Genomic DNA, 24523 nt, shown 5'->3' with positions numbered 1-24523 from the left:
ATTACAACAAAAATAATTTTTTTATAAAGGGATTTGACTTTTCATATTCGATCAGCTGGTGTGATAACACTACCTGGTAGTTCTGCCATGCATAAAATGAAGAAAGTATGTAAAGAAAACAAAAATGAGAGAGACATTAAGGTTTTTACAAAATAAATTGTGTTTGTTGCTTAATTTTATTTTGTGGTCATACAAAATTGTATGCTAGTGTGAACGCAAAAACTAAAAGTGGTAGGGATTTTGGCAAACATAAAGGATGTCGAATGGATAAAAGAAGTGACAGTTCATATGACATTGATAGATAGTGTAAACACGCCTTAAGCGCCATTTTTTAAGTCATGGCAACTCTATTTGTTTTGTTGACAGTATTTTGTGATGACAGTATTTTTAACTTCCTCCATCCACCTTATTCACAAATTTCATTTTCCCCTATTCCCTTTCTAAACAATCGGTCGCGTGGAAGGAAATCTTGGACAATTTAACGTGAGAGCTGTTTATTAAATTCTACCTAAAGATGAATAAAATGAGAAAACCCAAATCAATTAGGCCACCAATGCCTATAGTCAAACCCTCTTCTAGCAGTGATGTCCTGGGCAGTGCAGAAGCCGACAGGCAGTTTGAGTTGGAATTATGTTGGTGTGTTCAACAATTGGAAACTGCCTTGAACACAGGGAAACTAAGTCAAAAGGTGGCAGAAGATACAATGAAAAATTTAAAAATCTTAAAAGGACGTCATCCCATAATCAAAAAGCGACAGGTTATGAAGGCTGCAATGGGAGATTATCGTGCCAAAATGAAGGAGGAAGAAAAGAAAATGTCTTTGGGTAATTGTTGACAATTTACATGAATAATCATTTAGTTAATGGCTACACCTGTTATTTCAGCTCCCAAGCAAATTAAGTTTACAACTACCTCAGCAAATGATGTCAAGAAATCGAGTTTTGTGAAGAAGGCTGCAATATTAACCTCCGGAAAAGATTTTAAGTTCGACTTTCAAGTTCCTGAAACAAATGGTAACACAACTGAGGCGGCTCAAACATCGCCCGGGGATACAGTGGGGAATGCCGAAAGGTCTAGCAACAATAAGAAAATACATTTTACATCTGGGAGTGGGTTTACATTTAATTTTGCCATAGATGAAGTAAATGATGGAATTAACTTTGACGATTTAAATATTAAAAATTGAATTTGTTAAGCATTTGTGTTTTTATTTGGTATAAAGCATATAGATACGAGTACTACACTTAATACATAATGAATAAAATTAAAAGTAAACTAAAGCTAATGGAATTATAATTATATATAATTGTTCCACAAACATCCCAGGCGGGACAGGGGAGACTTCTCTCATATCAGTGAGTACACCCCGATTCATATTAGCTCAATGATATGGGACCTACTGTTTATCGCCGAGTCCGAACGGCGTGTCTAAGACACCACTTGTAGAGAAGTTGTACAAGGCTGAAATACTCAGAAAATGTCGCCAACATTACTGAGGGGTATTTTGCCACCGTTGAAAAGTGTTTGATGTTGACTGGCCGGGGAATCGAACCCACGACCTTTAGCGTGCAAGGCGGGTGTGCATACCATTGCACCACGGTGGAATTATAGAAACAGTAAAAAATCTTTAAAAGCATATCACTGATAATATTAACTACTTAGAATTAATCTTTGTATAAAAAAGTTCTTATTCGAAAGGAATTACCTGTTGTTCAAATACATATTTATGTATGTACTATTATATGGAATAGACGTTGTCTGTTGGTGCCATTTGTGGCGTGGCCTTACTATATAATATTTCCAATTGTTTCTTATATTCGAAGGGAAGTTTTTCAAATAGCGTTGCAATGTAACGATTTACTTGCCAGTCCAATAGTTCTGCATCGAATTGTTTACTTTCCAATTGCATCTGTAGATCGGAATAGAAATCACAAAACAACACTGGTTCCTGATTATCACTCGATTTGCGTGTACTACAAAATTGATAGCGTTTTAAGAGGTCGGCTTTTGATTTGTGATCGTTCTCGTTATAGCGGGAAGCAAGAGGAATCTGGAAAAGAGAATGCGTATCAGTTATTAGCAGAATAAACAAGGTAATACACGACCTCCTTACCTGCTGTTGAATAATCTTATTTTGATATTGCGTTATTTCATGCCTCAACTTTGAAACATCCTTAATTTCTTTTAGCATATATTTTACAAAACTAAAAAGTTTACTTATATCCGCATCAAGTGGCTCCATACACTCCATAAATTCTCTTATTCTCATAGAGTTGTTATACATTCCAGGATCTAATTTTTCTGCAATACTAAAAATCCTTCGGGCCTGTTTGAAATCATGTTTCATAGCTAAAAGAGTTCCCAGAGCTATATAATTTTCTCCATGCTTAGGACCATACATAACGGCACTTTTAAGAATGATTTCTGCATCATCCCACAACTCGGCCCGAACCAATATTGTTCCTAAACTGAGCAGTGGTATGTCTTTGTGACTTTCGGGTGCCAAAAATACAGATAAACGAGCACAATCTAAAGCATTTTTTGCATCTCCAACCAAACGCCAATAATACGAACCCAACATATGAAATTTCCAAGATGTTGGATTATTCGAGAGTCCCTTCATAGCTACATTGTGAATTATTTCGGTGACACCTTTAGCACCCTTAACACCCAATTCACGTTTTAAATGATGTTCTTCTTCTTCAATAACCATTTTTTTCATCGATTCATTGCTAAAACATTCCAAATTAGCAAATTCGTCTCCTTGTGGATTTAGCTCTGCATAATTTCGACACACTGGTGTGCCCTCTTCCGCTTCCTTTTCCATTTTCTCAGGAAATTCCAAACGTTTCATTGATGCTCCAGTTGTCCTTAAATAATCTGTTAGTCCTGTCATTTTTACATATACCATAGCACATTCGGAACGTTTAAGTATTGCCTGAAATAATTGTGCTGTTATCAAGATATGTTCATCCAATGTTCTACGTTTACGTTGCATCTTTCTAAATGCCTCCTCCGCAAGATCATTTGTTCGTATCTGCTCTAAGAAAAATGCTAGATTTTCAGGGTTCGTTAAATGGAAGGGTGAATCTAGCCGTCTTTTAATGAAACCGTCTTCTCTGAGTGCATAATGATTTGAAGCCGATATGTTATCGATACTGGGTATTATTAGCAATAAAATAAATGGTATGTACCACATTTTATAAATTAATTGAACAAACTAACATGGAACTAAGGATGTAAATAAAACTGTTGATTATTATTTTGGCTTATCTTTCCTTTACCGACCCAGTTCATAAAATTATTAAAAAATTACCACAGATAGTACTTTTTACACCGGATCCAACGATGTATTGCTTTTATTGCGGAAATGTATACTTCCCAAGATATGGTCCTGTAAAGTTCCACAAAGGCCCTAGTCTAAAATTTTGGCAAACCACCGCAGAAAATTATTAAAAAATTACCACAAATAGTGATGTTTATACTGATTTCAACTATGTATTATTTTGTTGAAGGGTATGTATACTTCCCGAGATATAGCCTCCAAAAAATTAAATTTAAAAGAAAATTTGTTTCCGTTCCCGAGATTTGCACCTGTCCATAGGAGAAAGTCTTAAATCCCGGCCGAAGGCCTGCTATTTAGAGAAAAATATTTAATTTAAAAGAAAATTTGGAACAAGAAGGGAATACGAGCACACACCCGATTCTCTTGGACAATTTAACGTGAGAGCTGTTTATTAAATTCTACCTAAAGATGAATAAAATGAGAAAACCCAAATCAATTAGGCCACCAATGCCTATAGTCAAACCCTCTTCTAGCAGTGATGTCCTGGGCAGTGCAGAAGCCGACAGGCAGTTTGAGTTGGAATTATGTTGGTGTGTTCAACAATTGGAAACTGCCTTGAACACAGGGAAACTAAGTCAAAAGGTGGCAGAAGATACAATGAAAAATTTAAAAATCTTAAAAGGACGTCATCCCATAATCAAAAAGCGACAGGTTATGAAGGCTGCAATGGGAGATTATCGTGCCAAAATGAAGGAGGAAGAAAAGAAAATGTCTTTGGGTAATTGTTGACAATTTACATGAATAATCATTTAGTTAATGGCTACACCTGTTATTTCAGCTCCCAAGCAAATTAAGTTTACAACTACCTCAGCAAATGATGTCAAGAAATCGAGTTTTGTGAAGAAGGCTGCAATATTAACCTCCGGAAAAGATTTTAAGTTCGACTTTCAAGTTCCTGAAACAAATGGTAACACAACTGAGGCGGCTCAAACATCGCCCGGGGATACAGTGGGGAATGCCGAAAGGTCTAGCAACAATAAGAAAATACATTTTACATCTGGGAGTGGGTTTACATTTAATTTTGCCATAGATGAAGTAAATGATGGAATTAACTTTGACGATTTAAATATTAAAAATTGAATTTGTTAAGCATTTGTGTTTTTATTTGGTATAAAGCATATAGATACGAGTACTACACTTAATACATAATGAATAAAATTAAAAGTAAACTAAAGCTAATGGAATTATAGAAACAGTAAAAAATCTTTAAAAGCATATCACTGATAATATTAACTACTTAGAATTAATCTTTGTATAAAAAAGTTCTTATTCGAAAGGAATTACCTGTTGTTCAAATACATATTTATGTATGTACTATTATATGGAATAGACGTTGTCTGTTGGTGCCATTTGTGGCGTGGCCTTACTATATAATATTTCCAATTGTTTCTTATATTCGAAGGGAAGTTTTTCAAATAGCGTTGCAATGTAACGATTTACTTGCCAGTCCAATAGTTCTGCATCGAATTGTTTACTTTCCAATTGCATCTGTAGATCGGAATAGAAATCACAAAACAACACTGGTTCCTGATTATCACTCGATTTGCGTGTACTACAAAATTGATAGCGTTTTAAGAGGTCGGCTTTTGATTTGTGATCGTTCTCGTTATAGCGGGAAGCAAGAGGAATCTGGAAAAGAGAATGCGTATCAGTTATTAGCAGAATAAACAAGGTAATACACGACCTCCTTACCTGCTGTTGAATAATCTTATTTTGATATTGCGTTATTTCATGCCTCAACTTTGAAACATCCTTAATTTCTTTTAGCATATATTTTACAAAACTAAAAAGTTTACTTATATCCGCATCAAGTGGCTCCATACACTCCATAAATTCTCTTATTCTCATAGAGTTGTTATACATTCCAGGATCTAATTTTTCTGCAATACTAAAAATCCTTCGGGCCTGTTTGAAATCATGTTTCATAGCTAAAAGAGTTCCCAGAGCTATATAATTTTCTCCATGCTTAGGACCATACATAACGGCACTTTTAAGAATGATTTCTGCATCATCCCACAACTCGGCCCGAACCAATATTGTTCCTAAACTGAGCAGTGGTATGTCTTTGTGACTTTCGGGTGCCAAAAATACAGATAAACGAGCACAATCTAAAGCATTTTTTGCATCTCCAACCAAACGCCAATAATACGAACCCAACATATGAAATTTCCAAGATGTTGGATTATTCGAGAGTCCCTTCATAGCTACATTGTGAATTATTTCGGTGACACCTTTAGCACCCTTAACACCCAATTCACGTTTTAAATGATGTTCTTCTTCTTCAATAACCATTTTTTTCATCGATTCATTGCTAAAACATTCCAAATTAGCAAATTCGTCTCCTTGTGGATTTAGCTCTGCATAATTTCGACACACTGGTGTGCCCTCTTCCGCTTCCTTTTCCATTTTCTCAGGAAATTCCAAACGTTTCATTGATGCTCCAGTTGTCCTTAAATAATCTGTTAGTCCTGTCATTTTTACATATACCCTAGCACATTCGGAACGTTTAAGTATTGCCTGAAGTAATTGTGCTGTTATCAAGATATGTTCATCCAATGTTCTACGTTTACGTTGCATCTTTCTAAATGCCTCCTCCGCAAGATCATTTGTTCGTATCTGCTCTAAGAAAAATGCTAGATTTTCAGGGTTCGTTAAATGGAAGGGTGAATCTAGCCGTCTTTTAATGAAACCGTCTTCTCTGAGTGCATAATGATTTGAAGCCGATATGTTATCGATACTGGGTATTATTAGCAATAAAATAAATGGTATGTACCACATTTTATAAATTAATTGAATAAACTAACATGGAACTAAGGATGTAAATAAAACTGTTGATTATTATTTTGGCTTATCTTTCCTTTACCGACCCAGTTCATAAAATTATTAAAAAATTACCACAGATAGTACTTTTTACACCGGATCCAACGATGTATTGCTTTTATTGCGGAAATGTATACTTCCCAAGATATGGTCCTGTAAAGTTCCACAAAGGCCCTAGTCTAAAATTTTGGCAAACCACCGCAGAAAATTATTAAAAAATTACCACAAATAGTGATGTTTATACTGATTTCAACTATGTATTATTTTGTTGAAGGGTATGTATACTTCCCGAGATATAGGCCTCCAAAAAATTAAATTTAAAAGAAAATTTGTTTCCGTTCCCGAGATTTGCACCTGTCCATAGGAGAAAGTCTTAAATCCCGGCCGAAGGCCTGCTATTTAGAGAAAAATATTTAATTTAAAAGAAAATTTGGAACAAGAAGGGAATACGAGCACACACCCGATTCTTTTGAAATTTTTACCACAGGTAAGTCTCGTTGCCCTGATCACAAAAATATATATATCGTCTAGATGTAGTCCATACTTCCCGAGATATAGGCCATTAAAGTTTCAAATTTTCTTTTAAATTATAATTTTCTTTTGCAATAGCCGGCCTTCGGCCGGGGATTTAAGACTTTCTCCTAGGGACAGGGGCAAATCTAGGGAGCGGGAACAAAAATTTATTTTAAATTATAAATGTTTGTCTAATTAGCCGGCCTTCGGCCGGGGATTTAAGACTTTCTGCTATGGACTGGCACAAGTCTCGGGAACGGGCACAAAATTTTTTTTAAATTAAATTTTTTTCCAAATAGCCGGCCTTCGGCCGGGGACTTAAGACTTTCACCTATGGACAAGTGCATGTCTAGGGAATGGAAACAAAACTTTATTTATATAGTTATTTTTCTCTAAAATTATTTTTGGAACTTTAAAGGCCTATATCTCGGGAAGTATGGACTACATCTAGACGATATATATATTTTTGTGATCAGGGCAACGAGACCTACCTGTGGTAAAAATTTCAAAAAAATCGGGAGTGCGCGTGTAAACTCGTCTTAAGCCGAAAATTTTGTTCCCGTTCCCGAGATTTGCGCCTGTCCATAGAAGAAAGTTTTAAAACCCGGCTGAAGGCCGGCCATTTAGAAAAAATAGGTTAGTGCTTTTGTGGATCTTTTGAGACCCATATCTTGGGAAGTATACATATCCACAACAAAAGCAATATATTGTTGGAATCGGGATAAAAAGCACTATCTGTGGTAATTTTTTCGTAGTTTTCTGCGGTGGTTTGCCAAAATTTTAGACTAGGGCCATTGTGGAACTTTGGAGGCCCATATCTCGGGAGGTATACATTTCCGCAAAAAAAGCAAGGAGCAAGTTGAGTTAAAGCATTAAGCTCGGATAAAATTATAATTTTTTCTATATAACCGGCCTTCGACCGGGGATTTAAGACTTTCTGCTGTGGACAGGAGCCAATCTAGGGAACGGGAGCAACATTTTCTTTTAAATTACAATTTTTCTCTAAGTAGCCGACATTTAACAGGGGAATTTTCGGAACTTCGGAGGCCCATATCTCGGGAAGTATGGACTTCCGCAAAAAATGTTATATATATTTAGGATCAGGGTAACAAGACCTACCTGTGGAAAATTTGGTCCCGATCCGAGCTTAATGCTTAAACTCATCTTAAGCCAAAAGCAATACATGGTTGGAATCGGGATAAAAAGCACTAACTGTGATCATTTTTTCATAATTTTCTGCGTTGGGTCGGTAAAGGAAAGGAGTTCCATTATTTTTTCTGAAAGTGGCCTTGTTCTTTTCGGCTTCTTGGTCGCGGCGGTATTTCCACAACAATTTGTTAAAAGGTATTTACACCTTGTTGTTTCTAATTTATTTTTAAAGTTACTAAAGTTTTTTATGTTATTATTTTATTAGATTTTTCGTTGTGCCGTCCGAAGACGAACTGACTCTTGATTACTGTTGTATAGAACGTGAATGAACTAGTTGCTTTGAACGACTCACTCAAAGGAACATGTGATAGAGTTACCAAAACCCAAAATTATTTTTAATTTACAGTCGAACTTCTCTTTGACGCACTTCCCTATAACGATTTATCCTCTATAATGAAGAAACATTGAAAACACAGCTTTTTTCAGTCCATTTTCATCTATTTTAACCTCTCTATAACGAACTTCCCTATAAGGAATACTTCTCTATAACGAACTGTTTTTATTGCACAAGTGGGAGTTCTCACACAAAATAAAGGCCTGCGTACATAAGCTGCTTTGCCTGATTGCCTTGCTTTGCTGCTTCAATAAAAAATAAAAGAACAAAGAAGGCCGACCCAATTTCCAACTGATGGCAACCCAGTTCAAAATTTCGCCTTTATTCTATTATTTTTATTACGTCAGAAATGAAGCAGGAAAGCAAGGCAATCAGGCAGAGCGGCTTATGTACGCAGGCCTTAACCTCTCTATAAGTCCCGGTCCACACTAGAGTGATTTCATTGAAAAAATTGCATGAAATTATGCGTCTCTAGATCGACTTCCATAGTAGAGTAAAATCATAAAATTGCTGTAGTGGGGAATTCGATTTAAGAACGCCTAATTTCATTAAATTATTTAATGAAATTCACGCTAGTGTGGACCAGGACTAACGAATTTTTGTTAAACATTTTGTATGTTCCAGTACTGCACATTTCTACACATTTTTACTCCGATAACCGATTTTTCCATTATGTTATCGAAAAAAATAGTAAAAATGTGTAGAAATGTGCAGTACTGGAACATACCAATTTACTCTGTTCCAGGACCTGCAAGAAGCTACTATTTTTTACTACGATAACATTTTTTCCTTTATGTTATCGGAAAAAAATAGTAAAAATTAGTAGATTCTTGCAGTACTGGAACAGACCAATTATCTAAAGGCCTGGGTACATAAGCCGCTCGGCTTTCTTGCTTAATTCATTTCTGGTAAAAGGCCAAAAACGAAGTTCGATCTAATTGAAATGTGGTTCTGACATTTCTTTATTCCTTTACCAGAAATGAATTAAGTAAGGCCGCCATCAGACCATCTGCTTTTTCACATGTATGACATCAGCTGTTCTGTATATTAGTATACCCAAAGTGACAACATACATGTGAAAAAGCAGATGGTCTGATGGCCGCCTAAGAAAGCCGAGCGGCTTATGTGTCGAGGCCTTAATTGATGTTTACAGAATAAAGCTTTATTCCGGAACTTAAAAGTTTTTACAATTTTTACAACTTTTACACATTTTACCCGAAAATCCGTTCCCGTACACAAAAAAAGTTGTAAAATGTTGATTTCTCTTTAGATAAAAACGGCGCTGAATGACGCCCTCTTTAAAAACTTTTTACTCGACAAATTTGAGCGTGTAAAAAATAGTAACATGTTTGCCGGCGTCTGATTGGCGTTGACTTTGACATTTGTTCCAGCTTTTTGACGTTTTTTTCAATAAATGGAAAAACAGCAATAATAGTTTTCAGTAGTACTTTGCTCAGCTTTGCCCAATTCTTTTTTATTTTGATATTTCTATGACCGGCCCATTTGGATTGTTGTGAATAATAGAATTTAAATAATGTGCTTTTTACATTAGCACGAAAAACAGGTTTTAAGGCCTGCGTACATAAGCAGCCTTGCCTGATTGCTTTGCTTTCATGCTTCATTTCTGACATAAGGTGTGTTCGTTTACTCAATAATTTGTACAAATTTGTACAAGTCCAGTAACTTCTTGTAAACGATTAAGGTCTTTTGCATTGTACTGTAGAGTAAACGAACAACATCCAGTAACAATTCGTACAAATTTTGAGTAAACGAACACACATATAATAGAAATAAAAGAATAAAGAAGGCCGAGCAAATTTCGAACTGGGTTGCCCTTTTCTTTTTTATTCTTTTATCAGAAGTAAACAAGGCAACCAGACAAGGCAGCTTATGTACGCAGGCCTTTAGGGCTGTGTCGTCATTTATTTGCTAAAACAGGCAACATTTTGCGTCATTTACCATACAAAAATAAATGACGATAACTGCGTCATTATTCTAAACAACGCACGAAAACACCATACTATTATACGCAACCCTGCTTTTTCGTCATAAACTACCAAAAAATGCAACTGTTTTATGATGTATTTGTTTATTTGTGTATGTGTGTTGTAGAAAAACAAAAATATTCAAACGATGACAAAAGTGTAAATAAATGGTTACAAAACTTGCAAAAGTTATATTTTTATAATATTGAATTAATTCAAGTTATTTGGTAAACATTAGTGTTGTGAAATTCTTATTTTTCGGAATTAAAATTATTGTGTGCGTGTGTATGTGTTATTGTATCTGTGACAGTCAGTGGGAGCGGAAATGGTACTGAGGTGGTTATGCTGCGGCTTAGCTCGCCGGAATGGGGAGGTTCTTTTTTCCGCTGAACTGTCCATTTAAAATTTTGTACCATTTTTCATTTTAACGGAAATTTAAAAATTCGAAAACTATAAGAATCATCAAAACAAACATGTAGACGGATGTACACTAAGAAAATAGCCTTTTTGCCATTCAATTAAAAATAATATTGTATAGATTTCATAACGAGGTCAGATTTTGTTACCTCGGCGGCTACCCTCCCCTTATGACATATTTGAGTCATCCTTTGGTATTTCCTTGCCATGGAGATTTTTATGGAAATACCCCATATAAGCTTACCAAGCTATCTGGCAACGATTCAGCCCACGATATCAATAATCAATACATATCTTAAAACATGCAAAATTTTTCATAAAAATATGTTTATATTTTGAATTTTTATCATATTTGTAATCAAAGTCTGTTTACAATTAAATGACAATTATTTAATTATTAATAGGTAAAAGTAGGTTTTAACAATTTTTATACATGCATGTTTTTTTTTAGGTACATTTAATTTATATTTTGTATAGTATTTTTATCTATTATTATGCTTATTTTATTTAATTAGATCTATTTTTTTATTTTTTTGATAATCAATTTTTTTGGGTTTATGACATTTTCATTTTTTTTTAGGTTATGAAATGGTCATACATGTGTATTTTTACACGTGTATAAGCATTTGCACATTTTTATATCTTATATTGAATTTTTATCAATTTTTTAATTTTTTTTTTTTTTTTGGTACACTCTTATATCCATTTTAGGCTTAGATAAAAGAAAGCGCCTTAAATTATACTTTAGAATTACTTATATACGTATTTTTAGGTTAAGCAATGACTTTTAAATTGTAATGTTATAACCATGTGTAAATGCAACATCGTTATAAAAATGGCGTTTAGACTACTTAAGACTATTTCATTTTTACGTTATCCTTCTGCTTTTCTTATAGGTTGATCTATGTTTCATATATATTGTGACTGCTTAATTCAGATAAATTTCTAGCTTATAGGGTTCGGTTCATGTACTCACTGCTATATTTTCTGTTTTCATCAAGTTGCCATACCATGTGCTGTAATTTGGTGGCTTTGTGTATGGTGAGGTTAAGTTAACTCGAGATATTGTGTCTCCCTCTGTGTGTCGCATATTCGCATGTGTTGTAGTCTCATACATCTAAGGTTAATGAAACCTGACTTGAGGGTTAATCCTTTTTGGTGGAATTTCAAGGACTCTTTTTCCACAATATCCCGAGCAAAGATTTTAGGCAAACATTTTGTTGCAAAAATTTATGAATATATGTATGTGTGAGTTAATTATTCAACTGTTGTAATTTCTCGTTACAAACTTTTCGAATTTTATGGTGACATTTTTTTGTGACACCTCACCACTTTAAAACTTTTTATCAATGAATTGGATAATTCCTTTATATCAACTTCAAGGTGACATTGGGCAAAATCCACATGGAGTTGAAGTTGTTTCAGGGTTGAATTTTTCTTACAACTATGGTGGAACCCAAATTTAGTGAATGTAGTTCATAAGATACAGTCTAGGTGGCACTATTATACAAACACAAATGTAATTAAATAGCCAAGATTTTTTTTTGTAATATTTTGTCCAGCAAGAATTTGGTAGTCATTTAATGATTGCCACGTAGTTTTTGATTTGTCATATATAGAACTTGTTTATTTTTATAAAATATTTGTTTATTTAAAATTTTTGTCGTACGATGTACTATCATCAGACAGATAATCGAATTGGGTGTAAGTGCGGTGTAAGGCATTGCCATTTATACATCCAACATGGATAGAAGAGTTTCGTATGACAACACTGCTATTTGAACAGATGACGTGCTTTTATTTATTTACATGTCATTTGCCGGTAAAAGCAACACAATGGAAATTATTGAACATGAATTACCAAATAAACCAAATTAAAGAAACAAAATGCTATACTGGCATGTCTTTTTGTCATCCAAAAGCTCAAAGGTAGAAAAAATCTCAGTGTGCAAAAGGTTCACAGCCAGTTGGAGGTGGCTGTCACAAAGCCAATTATTTTTGTGAAGCCTGTGAAACAAAAAGAATTGGGAATTTATGTAGTTCGTTTGTATGTGAGTATTTATATTGTTTAGTTTGTTATGATGTTAATTTACTTCACATTTCTTTTTTTTAGGTATCGAACGCTTTGCTGACTATTTTAGATATTTTAGGCGGTTTTGAATGTAGCAGGTAAATGAAAGTGGAAATTTTCTACAATCAGTGCCATAACTTTTTACCTATTGGATTGTACCAGAAATTGTTTGTACATGTGTGTGAGCACATAAATGTCAAGGAGGATGAGTTATGGAATAATGTATAGAGACGTGTACGCAATAGGAACGTATCTTTCTAATCTATTTCTTCTTCAACAAATTCTAAAACTATTCATCTTTTTATGCACACCTAAAGAGATGTGAATATGGGCACAGAATGATATAGTTACAAAAACATTGTATCTGCACAACATTGACTAGCAGGCTGTGTTATGTTCCTATGTAAAACAAAAAAGGATTGTCCAAACGATATCATTGACGGTTTTAGAAAGGAATGAAGATAACAAAGTCCTTTATACGAGGGAAGTATTATTCCAATGAATATTTTTTTTCAGTTTCTAATATAATGCTAATATTCTTTTCAGGCACATAATCTTTGATTTATGGAATGCTGCTAATATGCAAACAAATGTGGCTGAATATGCACATGAGTGAGAATAGGTGTGCGACGATGGAGACCAAACATGATGAAAATAAATAGGATTCGCATCTGGATTTGTAGTACGGAAAGTGTAACGAGGCAGAATATTATGCTACAAACAAAACGAAGTTTGTAACTAATGAGTGTATAGTTCTAATAATTCACTTTCGTACAACAACAAAAAATCATAAAACGATACTGCATTATACATGTAAATATCTGTTTGTAGCTTGCATCTTTTATGTTGTTGATATTGATGTTTTTTAAGTACGATTCCAAGTTTGTTTTATGACATTGTGGACATCTTTCTTGGTAACTGGGCTTGTACACACACATTGTCAATAGGGCTAGAATAATTGATGGAAGTTAATAGTGTTTTCACACAGCACCATATGGAGAAAAAGATAAGTAATTTGTGTTATTATTGTTTCAAAGAACTAATTGAGTTTGCTTTCCTTTCAGGTTATGGTAGATTGTTTTGCTTTTCTCGTTTTTTTGCTCAAATGTATCAAAAAGATACGAATTTTAATTGTGAGGTAATACCCTACCACTACAAAAATGCACAAGGCAGAAAGTAAATGGAACTACAAATCATGGTTTGCAATACTTGTTTTTCCAGCGGTATTTATGACAATTAAGTCGATTTTTCGAACCCACATTTGCATGTTATGTATGTGCATAAGTATATGATCTCGAATTAAGTAGTAAAATTGTTTAAACCTTTTTTATGATTGAATGTTGTTTCTTTAAGGCAATCCCTTATGGATTTTTTTATATCTAATCTTATTTTTTTATGTTAATTTCATGTTCTTTGTTTAATTCATTATTATAGAAATATACATTTATTGATTTGCTAAATTTCTGTTCATTTTTTAACAGTTTTTGATGTTGTTAAAATTTTAAATGAATGATGTTATTAACATTTTAAATGAGTTTTTTTTTTTTAAATGAATTTTTCTATAATATAATACAAATTTTATTATTTTCTTACTATTTTTTTTATTGAGTGCTGCCTTTTTAATAGTTAATAATTACTTTGTAATTAATAATTTTCTTTTTTTTTTTAACCAAATTAACAATTATTATTAGTTTATTTTTTTTAATTTTTACCGTATTTTTGAAAAATAATTTAATTATATTTACACATTTCAATGATTTTTGATATATTTAATGTAAATGATTACTTTTTCATTTTCAACAGATAAATGTGTGTTATTTTATATAATTAAATTATCAAAAATACTTTTGTGATATATATTTTATTGATTATTTCGTAATGTATTTACCCAGCAAACCAATCGTACCGATATCGTAACGAAATCGGAACAAAATTCGGACGTTACGTCCGATATCTGATCCGAAATCGTAACGATATCTTAACGAAAGTTGTATGAAGTGGTTGACATAATTTCGGAACGAAATGTCGGAGCGAAATCGGATCGATTTCGATCAGAATTCGCAACGAAATCGGAAGAAAATCCTTGGGAAATTCGGAATTCGAATTTTTTCCTCCGAATTTTCGTACAGATTTCTGAACGATTTCGGAATAATGTCGTATGAAAATCTGAGGTACCTTCCGAACTTTCGTAATGATTTCTGAACGATTTTGGAATAATTTCGTATGATTATCGAAGGAAAAAATTTTTCTTAATGCCTCTTTTTTATTGGTAAGTTTTCTTTTTTATGTTTTATATTGGAAGATTATAATTTCAAAGATATCTAACGATTTGCACTGTTGTTATCACTTTGTAGTTATAGTAGAACAATGCAAACTCTGTGTACGAATATGTTGAGTCTATCAGCACTAGCTTGAATTATTATATGTTGCATTTATATTAAAAAATTAAAAAAATGTATATGAGAATTTTATAACCAACCATTTTGTTTTACGACAACAAACTAAAATGTTGTTTGTTAGATATATACAAAAGGTGGTTGTTGTGCGAAGGGTAATTTGTTTTCGACATATAGATCCGAATTCGTAACGAAATCGGAAGAAAAACATTAGCATATTCGAAGGGAAATTTACTTCCGACATTTTCTCCGAAATCGGAAAGAAATCTGAACGAATTCCCCTACGAAAAATCGTATAGAAATTGATACGAAATCTGAACGATTTTGCTTCCGAAATTGTTCCGATATGTCGGACATCCGACATTTGGTTTGCTGGGTATTTATTTTTGATTAGAAATTAATCATGTGTTTTTTTAGATGGCTATCTTTTAATTTGAAAGACAACTTTTTATAACAATATTAACACCCTTTTGTCTTATTTTACTTTTGTGTTAGGCGATATTTAAGTTTTTGTTCATATTGTTATAATAAGTACATAAATAATTAAATTTTTTAAACACAAAAAAAAATTTAACTATTTTTAACTACTTGTTTTTCAATTTATCTTCCTCTTAAAAATATTTTTTTTTTTACTTTTTTATATGTAAATTGGACCGAATTTTGTTAACCAGATAGTTTGCTTAATTTTTCTTATGAAATCTACTAAACAATTTTTGTGCATTTTCTTTATTATTTTAAAGATTTCTAATTTCAATTAGAACAATAAATAGGAAAGAAATTAATTGTTTTTATATATTTAATTTAGTTTATTAATTAAATAAACATAACTAATAAAACATTATTTTGAATTGAATTCTTTTTATTGTGGGCATTGTTGGTATTTGTTAGAGTACAATTTAGAAGAAAAATATTTAATGTACTGTACCTTTTGAGTTTCATGGATATTACTATTGGTTAGGAACAAATATATACTCGGCGATATAGCCATATGATATATGCTTCCTTTCCAATTGCAATTATCATTTTACTCAAAAGGTAACCCTAAAATGGAACATGCCTGCGTAACAATACAACGCGGCATGGCTCTACGAGTGCCTTCCGGGATACTGATGCGTGAAGCATATTCTATAATAGAGCATGGGTTATTGAGAAAAAAAACGAAAATTTAAATGCTCGAACGTTGGGCGCCATAAATGTGACAGTCAGTGGGAGCGGAAATGGTACTGAGGTGGTTATGCTGCGGCTTAGCTCGCCGGAATGGGGAGGTTCTTTTTTCCGCTGAACTGTCCATTTAAAATTTTGTACCATTTTTCATTTTAACGGAAATTTAAAAATTCGAAAACTATAAGAATCATCAAAACAAACATGTAGACGGATGTACACTAAGAAAATAGCCTTTTTGCCATTCAATTAAAAATAATATTGTATAGATTTCATAACGAGGTCAGATTTTGTTACCTCGGCGGCTACCCTCCCCTTATGACATATTTGAGTCATCCTTTGGTATTTCCTTGCCATGGAGATTTTTATGGAAATACCCCATATAAGCTTACCAAGCTATCTGGCAACGATTCAGCCCACGATATCAATAATCAATACATATCTTAAAACATGCAAAATTTTTCATAAAAATATGTTTATATTTTGAATTTTTATCATATTTGTAATCAAAGTCTGTTTACAATTAAATGACAATTATTTAATTATTAATAGGTAAAAGTAGGTTTTAACAATTTTTATACATGCATGTTTTTTTTTAGGTACATTTAATTTATATTTTGTATAGTATTTTTATCTATTATTATGCTTATTTTATTTAATTAGATCTATTTTTTTATTTTTTTGATAATCAATTTTTTTGGGTTTATGACATTTTCATTTTTTTTAGGTTATGAAATGGTCATACATGTGTATTTTTACACGTGTATAAGCATTTGCACATTTTTATATCTTATATTGAATTTTTATCAATTTTTTAATTTTTTTTTTTTTTTTGGTACACTCTTATATCCATTTTAGGCTTAGATAAAAGAAAGCGCCTTAAATTATACTTTAGAATTACTTATATACGTATTTTTAGGTTAAGCAATGACTTTTAAATTGTAATGTTATAACCATGTGTAAATGCAACATCGTTATAAAAATGGCGTTTAGACTACTTAAGACTATTTCATTTTTACGTTATCCTTCTGCTTTTCTTATAGGTTGATCTATGTTTCATATATATTGTGACTGCTTAATTCAGATAAATTTCTAGCTTATAGGGTTCGGTTCATGTACTCACTGCTATATTTTCTGTTTTCATCAAGTTGCCATACCATGTGCTGTAATTTGGTGGCTTTGTGTATGGTGAGGTTAAGTTAACTCGAGATATTGTGTCTCCCTCTGTGTGTCGCATATTCGCATGTGTTGTAGTCTCATACATCTAAGGTTAATGAAACCTGACTTGAGGGTTAATCCTTTTTGGTGGAATTTCAAGGACTCTTTTTCCACAATATCCCGAGCAAAGATTTTAGGCAAACATTTTGTTGCAAAAATTTATGAATATATGTATGTGTGAGTTAATTATTCAACTGTTGTAATTTCTCGTTACAAACTTTTCGAATTTTATGGTGACATTTTTTTGTGACACCTCACCACTTTAAAACTTTTTATCAATGAATTGGATAATTCCTTTATATCAACTTCAAGGTGACATTGGGCAAAATCCACATGGAGTTGAAGTTGTTTCAGGGTTGAATTTTTCTTACAACTATGGTGGAACCCAAATTTAGTGAATGTAGTTCATAAGATACAGTCTAGGTGGCACTATTATACAAACACAAATGTAATTAAATAGCCAAGATTTTTTTTTGTAATATTTTGTCCAGCAAGAATTTGGTAGTCATTTAATGATTGCCACGTAGTTTTTGATTTGTCATATATAGAACTTGTTTATTTTTATAAAATATTTGTTTATTTAAAATTTTTGTCGTACGATGTACTATCATCAGACAGATAATCGAATTGGGTGTAAGTGCGGTGTAAGGCATTGCCATTTATACATCCAACATGGATAGAAGAGTTTCGTATGACAACACTGCTATTTGAACAGATGACGTGCTTTTATTTATTTACATGTCATTTGCCGGTAAAAGCAACACAATGGAAATTATTGAACATGAATTACCAAATAAACCAAATTAAAGAAACAAAATGCTATACTGGCATGTCTTTTTGTCATCCAAAAGCTCAAAGGTAGAAAAAATCTCAGTGTGCAAAAGGTTCACAGCCAGTTGGAGGTGGCTGTCACATATCCGTGTGTATGTGCGATTGTGTGCGTAAGCAAATGACGCAAAAAAACAGATGTCAATACACATTTATCATTTGTTTCGAGGATTTTGTAAAACGAAATCATTTAAACTGTGTTTCTTTACTTACCTGAGGTAACCATTTTTACCATTTGTTACCATTTGTAACCTGCAAAGCGTTCCTTAACCCCGAAAAGTGGCAAAACTGGAAGCAATTTTTAAGAGAGTGAGAGTGGAGAGAGCGAAAATGGCTTTCTCTTCTACCACAGGCTACCAGACAAATTTCTGCAGGTAAAAAATGGCAGAACTGATTTTTCGACTTTTGTTTGACGATTATTTCGCAATGAAAAAGAAAATGGGCGAAAAACAGAAGAAAAAGTCGAACGCTGACAAAACTAATTAAAAACTGTGAAATAAAAGACGAAAATTGATTTTTTATGTTTCTTTTTGACATTGCTACCAAATCTACAATTTTTCCGTTCCATTACTTTTCTGGTAAAGATGTTCATGAGAAAGCAATTTTGACACCTTTCTCTTTTACCACCCTTACCATTAAAAAAGTAAAGGAACAAAGCTTTATAGGCCGTTTATATACAACAAGGTTAACCCAGTGGGTCTGGGTTTCAAATGTCATTTCCATTGTATATACTTCAAACAAATCCTCATAAAGAAGGTTAACCCTGCAAAAAACTATAATATAAACGCCGTATTAATGTGCATATGCAAATTATTGTTGGGCAATCTCGTTCCTTGAGCGGATCGATCTTTCTCATTCCGTTCACCAAAAAAATTCGGATCTTTCACTTCGTTCTTTGTCTCTTTTTCGTTTCAGTCATTTTTTTTTTTGAGAATATCGTTAGTTATCTGCATCAATATTCAATAGTCGTTTTATCAGTCTTAAAAATAATATAAAAAAATGTTTCTTTCCATTCAATATAGAAAAAGTAATTTTTATTTGAATATAATTTCAATATATTTTTAATTTATACCTATAAATTAAAAAAAAAACACTACATTCGACACACAAGATATTTATTTTTTAATGTTAACAAGAAAAAAATAAATGTTTTCATCGTAAGGGATAGATAGAGCGAAAATTAACACACGTTCAACTTAAAAACTTGAAAACCCAAGCGCTTTAAGAACCAGAACAGTAAAAAGAACGAGATAAGCAAAAAAGAACGAGCGGAGGCAACTGAACGATATGATTCAGCTCAAAATTTAAACGCACGATGTAAAAGAACGACGCAACTCTGCAACCATATGCATTTGTTTCTCTTGTGTGTGTGCAAAGCTAAAGGTGGTGGTTTTGTTTTGTAAGCAGCAATGACTTTTCCATTAGCGATCTAAATGAACGATATAAACGAATGAGCTGGATACGGATCCGTTCGTTCTTTTCACGGAGTCGTTCCTTTGAGACGGTTCGTTCATGAACGACACAACTCTACAAGCAACATCAAATTTCAAACGGTGGCAAAATTCCCACTCAGTAATGCTGGCGACATTTCCTGAGTATTTCAGCCATGAAAAACTTCTCTACAAGTGGTGTTGTAAGACACGCCGTTCGGACTCGGCGATAAAAAGTAGGTCCCATATCATTGAGCCAATATGAATCGGCGTGCACACGTTGATAAGAGAAAAGTCTCCCTTGTGCCTTCGGGGATGTTGTGGGAACATATGTATGTATGGCTGGGGTGATGTGGGTACCTGTATGACCATGATATGCATGGTTTACATTAGGTGTGTACGATAACTTTCCTAGCAATAATTACTCAGCAAGTTCCAGCAACTTCTCTCACTGAATTTCACTCTCTCAAGCAAGAAAAATTGCAGAAAGTTATCGAAGAATATTTTGCAAAAACTTGCAAGGAAGTCAGCTGTTTCCGAAAATACAAGGTGGCGCAAAAGTAATCTTCCTATCAGAAAATGCTATAATTTTTGCTATTGGCCCCTAATGTCAGTTCTGTTTTGACATTTGTGTAGTAAACACATGTTAAATACACGTTAATAAACAATGTTACGCTACACTGCTCCAGAACGCGGAATATTGGTGACTATTTATTTGGCCAATAATCGGTCGGTGACTTTGGCACAACGTGAATTTCGTCGCAGACGTTTAGCCGCTCGCCTCGAAGAGACTGGCACAACACGTGATGCTTGCATGGCAGACCCCGGAGTATCCATTCTGCAGAGAATATTGCTGCTGTAGCCGAGGATGTCATGGAAGCGCCGTCGACATAGGCCAGACGACGTGTCACGCAAATGGGTATCAGTTGACGGTCTTTACAGCGAATTTTGGTACAAGATTTGAAGATGTTTCCGTACAAAGTCCAGACGGTACATCAGCTGTTAGATGCTGACCGCCAATCCCGTCTAACATACGATCAAGCCATCCTTAATCACCACCAACAGGAAGATGATTTTTCATCAAAAATAATCCTGTGTGATGAGGCGCTCCAGACTTTTGTGGGGCTTTTTGAAGTCGCCGGTCATATTCTGGACTTGATGTAAAACAAATTAAAAGACCAAATAAAAAAATCCAAAAAACTTCGGAAGATTACTTTTGCGCCACCTTGTATATGCAAATTGTTTTTGTTTCTTTTGATATTTTAAATCGAATGAAACAAAAACATAAATTTTAAAATTGCAAATTTATTTAAAGCAGTAATCCTATCCATAACGCTTTAAAAGCTAATAAAATGTGAAATTTGTTGCAGGCCCGGCTAAAACGAAAACCTATCGTAAGAAGCTTGAGCACAAGCATGCTGGCCGTCAGGGATCCAAATGATTTTGCCAAAATATTCCTCATGTATGATTTCTTTCATATAAAGGTGGGAGGGGGTTTAACAGCGAGGTGAAATTGCTTAAGTATCTTTCAAGTGACAGTGGCATTATGCCTATTCCTTTTATTGAGCGATAGCCAGAATACTTTTTCCTAAATAAAATCTTGTGCGTTGATGAAGCACAATGGTAAAACGTGTGTATTGTCAAAGTAGTGGCGTGTTCTAGAATGATGGAATGGTTGGCTAGGGATCGCATGTTAGAAAGACGACCAGTCAGGGGTGATCAAAGAGGTAGGATATTACCAGGCGCAGAGTTGTATCGAGTGGGGACCTAAAGCAAAAGCGGGCGGAAAACAAGGCGAATTGGATTTCAGGAGATTTATAAATATGTACGTTTACATTGAACAGCACGTTCAAGATCGAAAAGGTTGTAAAATTCATACTCTCGTATGCATAGATATTCAATGAAATATAAACTTGGACATATATGAAGGTACTGGTAAAATAATACGGTCGCGTATAATCAGGGAAAGAAATAGGAGTGCAGTCATTCGAGCAATCTGATGACCGTTAAATTTCAAAAACCAGATCAGGTGTTAATATAGCATTGCCATTCAATATCCAAAGAATCATCCCTGAAGAAATACAGAAAAAGAAAACGATTGGTTACCGAAAACGTTAGAAGAAAAATCGGTAAAGAAAATGGTGTTGGCTGGAAAATTTGGCTTGTGGCGGGAGAAAAGAGGGCTATAAAAGCCGTCTGGTTGAGAAAATCGTCATTTTGGAGTGGATCGTTACGTTAAACTGTTAAAACAAGAGTGAAAAATAAAAAGATTATTTTGTATTTGCTGTGTTTTGTGTTTGTATTTAATATCTGTGAGTATTAACAACGGCCTGCTATTTAGAGAAAAATATTTAATTTAAAAGAAAATTTGGAACAATAAGGGAATACGAGCACACACCCGATTCTTTTGAAATTTTTACCACAGGTAGGTCTCGTTGCCCTGATCACAAAAATATATATATCGTCTAGATGTAGTCCATACTTCCCGAGATATAGGCCATTAAAGTTTCAAATTTTCTTTTAAATTATAATTTTCTTTTGCAATAGCCGGCCTTCGGCCGGGGATTTAAGACTTTCTCCTAGGGACAGGGGCAAATCTAGGGAGCGGGAACAAAAATTTATTTTAAATTATAAATGTTTGTCTAATTAGCCGGCCTTCGGCCGGGGATTTAAGACTTTCTGCTATGGACTGGCACAAGTCTCGGGAACGGGCACAACATTTTTTTTAAATTAAATTTTTTTCCAAATAGCCGGCCTTCGGCCGGGGACTTAAGACTTTCACCTATGGACAAGTGCATGTCTAGGGAATGGAAACAAAACTTTATTTATATAGTTATTTTTCTCTAAAATTATTTTTGGAACTTTAAAGGCCTATATCTCGGGAAGTATGGACTACATCTAGACGATATATATATTTTTGTGATCAGGGCAACGAGACCTACCTGTGGTAAAAATTTCAAAAAATCGGGAGTGCGCGTGTAAACTCGTCTTAAGCCGAAAATTTTGTTCCCGTTCCCGAGATTTGCGCCTGTCCATAGAAGAAAGTTTTAAAACCCGGCTGAAGGCCGGCCATTTAGAAAAAATAGGTTAGTGCTTTTGTGGATCTTTTGAGACCCATATCTTGGGAAGTATACATATCCACAACAAAAGCAATATATTGTTGGAATCGGGATAAAAAGCACTATCTGTGGTAATTTTTTCGTAGTTTTCTGCGGTGGTTTGCCAAAATTTTAGACTAGGGCCATTGTGGAACTTTGGAGGCCCATATCTCGGGAGGTATACATTTCCGCAAAAAAAGCAAGGAGCAAGTTGAGTTAAAGCATTAAGCTCGGATAAAATTATAATTTTTTTCTATATAACCGGCCTTCGACCGGGGATTTAAGACTTTCTGCTGTGGACAGGAGCCAATCTAGGGAACGGGAGCAACATTTTCTTTTAAATTACAATTTTTCTCTAAGTAGCCGACATTTAACAGGGGAATTTTCGGAACTTCGGAGGCCCATATCTCGGGAAGTATGGACTTCCGCAAAAAATGTTATATATATTTAGGATCAGGGTAACAAGACCTACCTGTGGAAAATTTGGTCCCGATCCGAGCTTAATGCTTAAACTCATCTTAAGCCAAAAGCAATACATGGTTGGAATCGGGATAAAAAGCACTAACTGTGATCATTTTTTCATAATTTTCTGCGTTGGGTCGGTAAAGGAAAGGAGTTCCATTATTTTTTCTGAAAGTGGCCTTGTTCTTTTCGGCTTCTTGGTCGCGGCGGTATTTCCACAACAATTTGTTAAAAGGTATTTACACCCTGTTGTTTCTAATTTATTTTTAAAGTTACTAAAGTTTTTTATGTTATTATTTTATTAGATTTTTCGTTGTGCCGTCCGAAGACGAACTGACTCTTGATTATTGTTGTATAGAACGTGAATGAACTAGTTGCTTTGAACGACTCACTCAAAGGAACATGTGATAGAGTTACCAAAACCCAAAATTATTTTTAATTTACAGTCGAACTTCTCTTTGACGCACTTCCCTATAACGATTTATCCTCTATAATGAAGAAACATTGAAAACACAGCTTTTTTCAGTCCATTTTCATCTATTTTAACCTCTCTATAACGAACTTCCCTCTAAGGAATACTTCTCTATAACGAACTGTTTTTATTGCACAAGTGGGAGTTCTCACACAAAATAACCTCTCTATAAGTCCCGGTCCACACTAGAGTGATTTCATTGAAAAAATTGCATGAAATTATGAGTCTCTAGATCGACTTCCATAGTAGAGTAAAATCATAAAATTGCTGTAGTGGGGAATTCGATTTAAGAACGCCTAATTTCATTAAATTTTTTAATGAAATTCACGCTAGTGTGGACCAGAACTAACGAATTTTTGTTGAACATTATCTAAAGGCCTGGGTACATAAGCCGCTCGGCTTTCTTGCTTAATTCATTTCTGGTAAAAGGCCAAAAACGAAGTTCGATCTAATTGAAATGTGGTTCTGACATTTCTTTATTCCTTTACCAGAAATGAATTAAGTAAGGCCGCCATCAGACCATCTGCTTTTTCACATGTATGACATCAGCTGTTCTGTATATTAGTATACCCAAAGTGACAACATACATGTGAAAAAGCAGATGGTCTGATGGCCGCCTAAGAAAGCCGAGCGGCTTATGTGTCGAGGCCTTAATTGATGTTTACAGAATAAAGCTTTATTCCGGAACTTAAAAGTTTTTACAATTTTTACAACTTTTACACATTTTACCCGAAAATCCGTTCCCGTACACAAAAAAAGTTGT

The 24523-nt window shown here is 33.9% G+C and overlaps 4 protein-coding genes and 1 long non-coding RNA gene across 17 annotated transcripts; 3 read left to right on the top strand and 2 right to left on the bottom strand.

Moving 5' to 3' along the window:
• The first annotated feature begins 352 nt into the window (after positions 1-352).
• LOC141400200 (UPF0488 protein CG14286-like) lies at positions 353-1198 on the top strand. 2 transcript variants are annotated; one of them, XM_073979665.1, is made up of 3 exons: positions 358-483; positions 547-824; positions 885-1198. In XM_073979665.1, exons 2-3 carry the CDS (start codon positions 554-556, stop codon positions 1184-1186), a joined length of 573 nt encoding a protein of 190 aa, XP_073835766.1. In that variant the 5' UTR covers positions 358-483; positions 547-553; the 3' UTR covers positions 1187-1198. The 2 variants fall into 2 exon arrangements, with proteins under 2 accessions (XP_073835765.1, XP_073835766.1); XM_073979664.1 differs by having other exon boundaries at positions 353-824.
• Positions 1199-1312: 114 nt separating this feature from the next.
• Positions 1313-3226, bottom strand: LOC141400199 (tetratricopeptide repeat protein 17-like). The gene is made up of 2 exons (XM_073979662.1): positions 2114-3226; positions 1313-2050 (listed from the first exon to the last, which is right to left on the bottom strand). The coding sequence occupies exons 1-2, from the start codon at positions 3197-3199 to the stop codon at positions 1739-1741; spliced, it is 1398 nt and encodes a 465-aa protein (XP_073835763.1). The 5' UTR covers positions 3200-3226; the 3' UTR covers positions 1313-1738.
• A 445-nt stretch (positions 3227-3671) lies between these two features.
• LOC141400201 (UPF0488 protein CG14286-like) lies at positions 3672-4520 on the top strand. Its single transcript, XM_073979666.1, has 2 exons — positions 3672-4064; positions 4125-4520. Exons 1-2 carry the CDS (start codon positions 3755-3757, stop codon positions 4424-4426), a joined length of 612 nt encoding a protein of 203 aa, XP_073835767.1. The 5' UTR covers positions 3672-3754; the 3' UTR covers positions 4427-4520.
• LOC141400198 (tetratricopeptide repeat protein 17-like) lies at positions 4428-23593 on the bottom strand. Of its 11 annotated transcripts, none has more exons than XM_073979650.1 (4): positions 7799-8155; positions 6242-6345; positions 5039-6083; positions 4428-4975 (listed from the first exon to the last, which is right to left on the bottom strand). In XM_073979650.1, the coding sequence occupies exons 1-4, from the start codon at positions 7862-7864 to the stop codon at positions 4664-4666; spliced, it is 1527 nt and encodes a 508-aa protein (XP_073835751.1). In that variant the 5' UTR covers positions 7865-8155; the 3' UTR covers positions 4428-4663. The 11 variants fall into 11 exon arrangements, with proteins under 11 accessions (XP_073835751.1, XP_073835755.1, XP_073835752.1 ...); XM_073979654.1 differs by having other exon boundaries at positions 5039-6156; positions 7799-8134; XM_073979651.1 differs by having other exon boundaries at positions 7893-8134.
• Positions 10559-18348, top strand: LOC141398788 (uncharacterized). 2 transcript variants are annotated; one of them, XR_012411712.1, is made up of 4 exons: positions 10559-12675; positions 12738-12793; positions 12858-13508; positions 13566-18348. It is a non-coding gene; the product is annotated as an uncharacterized lncRNA (long non-coding RNA). The 2 variants fall into 2 exon arrangements; XR_012411711.1 differs by having other exon boundaries at positions 12858-18348.
• Positions 23594-24523: the final 930 nt, after the last annotated feature.

Source organism: Musca autumnalis, unplaced genomic scaffold, assembly GCF_047663935.1.
Source record: "Musca autumnalis isolate F117 unplaced genomic scaffold, ASM4766393v1 scaffold_3, whole genome shotgun sequence".
Classification (NCBI taxonomy): domain Eukaryota; kingdom Metazoa; phylum Arthropoda; class Insecta; order Diptera; family Muscidae; genus Musca; species Musca autumnalis.
This window is presented reverse-complemented; position numbering and strand designations above follow the sequence as displayed.

Coding starts and splice junctions, on each gene's coding strand:
- LOC141400200 (XM_073979664.1), top strand. CDS start 515: ATGAATAAAATGAGAAAACCCAAATCAATTAGGCCACCAATGCCTATA. Junction 825..884: donor AGAAAAGAAAATGTCTTTGG/GTAATTGTTGAC, acceptor CTGTTATTTCAG/CTCCCAAGCAAATTAAGTTT.
- LOC141400199 (XM_073979662.1), bottom strand. CDS start 3,199: ATGTGGTACATACCATTTATTTTATTGCTAATAATACCCAGTATCGAT. Junction 2,051..2,113: donor ATAAGATTATTCAACAGCAG/GTAAGGAGGTCG, acceptor TCTCTTTTCCAG/ATTCCTCTTGCTTCCCGCTA.
- LOC141400201 (XM_073979666.1), top strand. CDS start 3,755: ATGAATAAAATGAGAAAACCCAAATCAATTAGGCCACCAATGCCTATA. Junction 4,065..4,124: donor AGAAAAGAAAATGTCTTTGG/GTAATTGTTGAC, acceptor CTGTTATTTCAG/CTCCCAAGCAAATTAAGTTT.
- LOC141400198 (XM_073979650.1), bottom strand. CDS start 7,864: ATGTATTGCTTTTGGCTTAAGATGAGTTTAAGCATTAAGCTCGGATCG. Junction 6,084..6,241: donor TGTAAAAAGTACTATCTGTG/GTAATTTTTTAA, acceptor AATAATACCCAG/TATCGATAACATATCGGCTT. Junction 4,976..5,038: donor ATAAGATTATTCAACAGCAG/GTAAGGAGGTCG, acceptor TCTCTTTTCCAG/ATTCCTCTTGCTTCCCGCTA.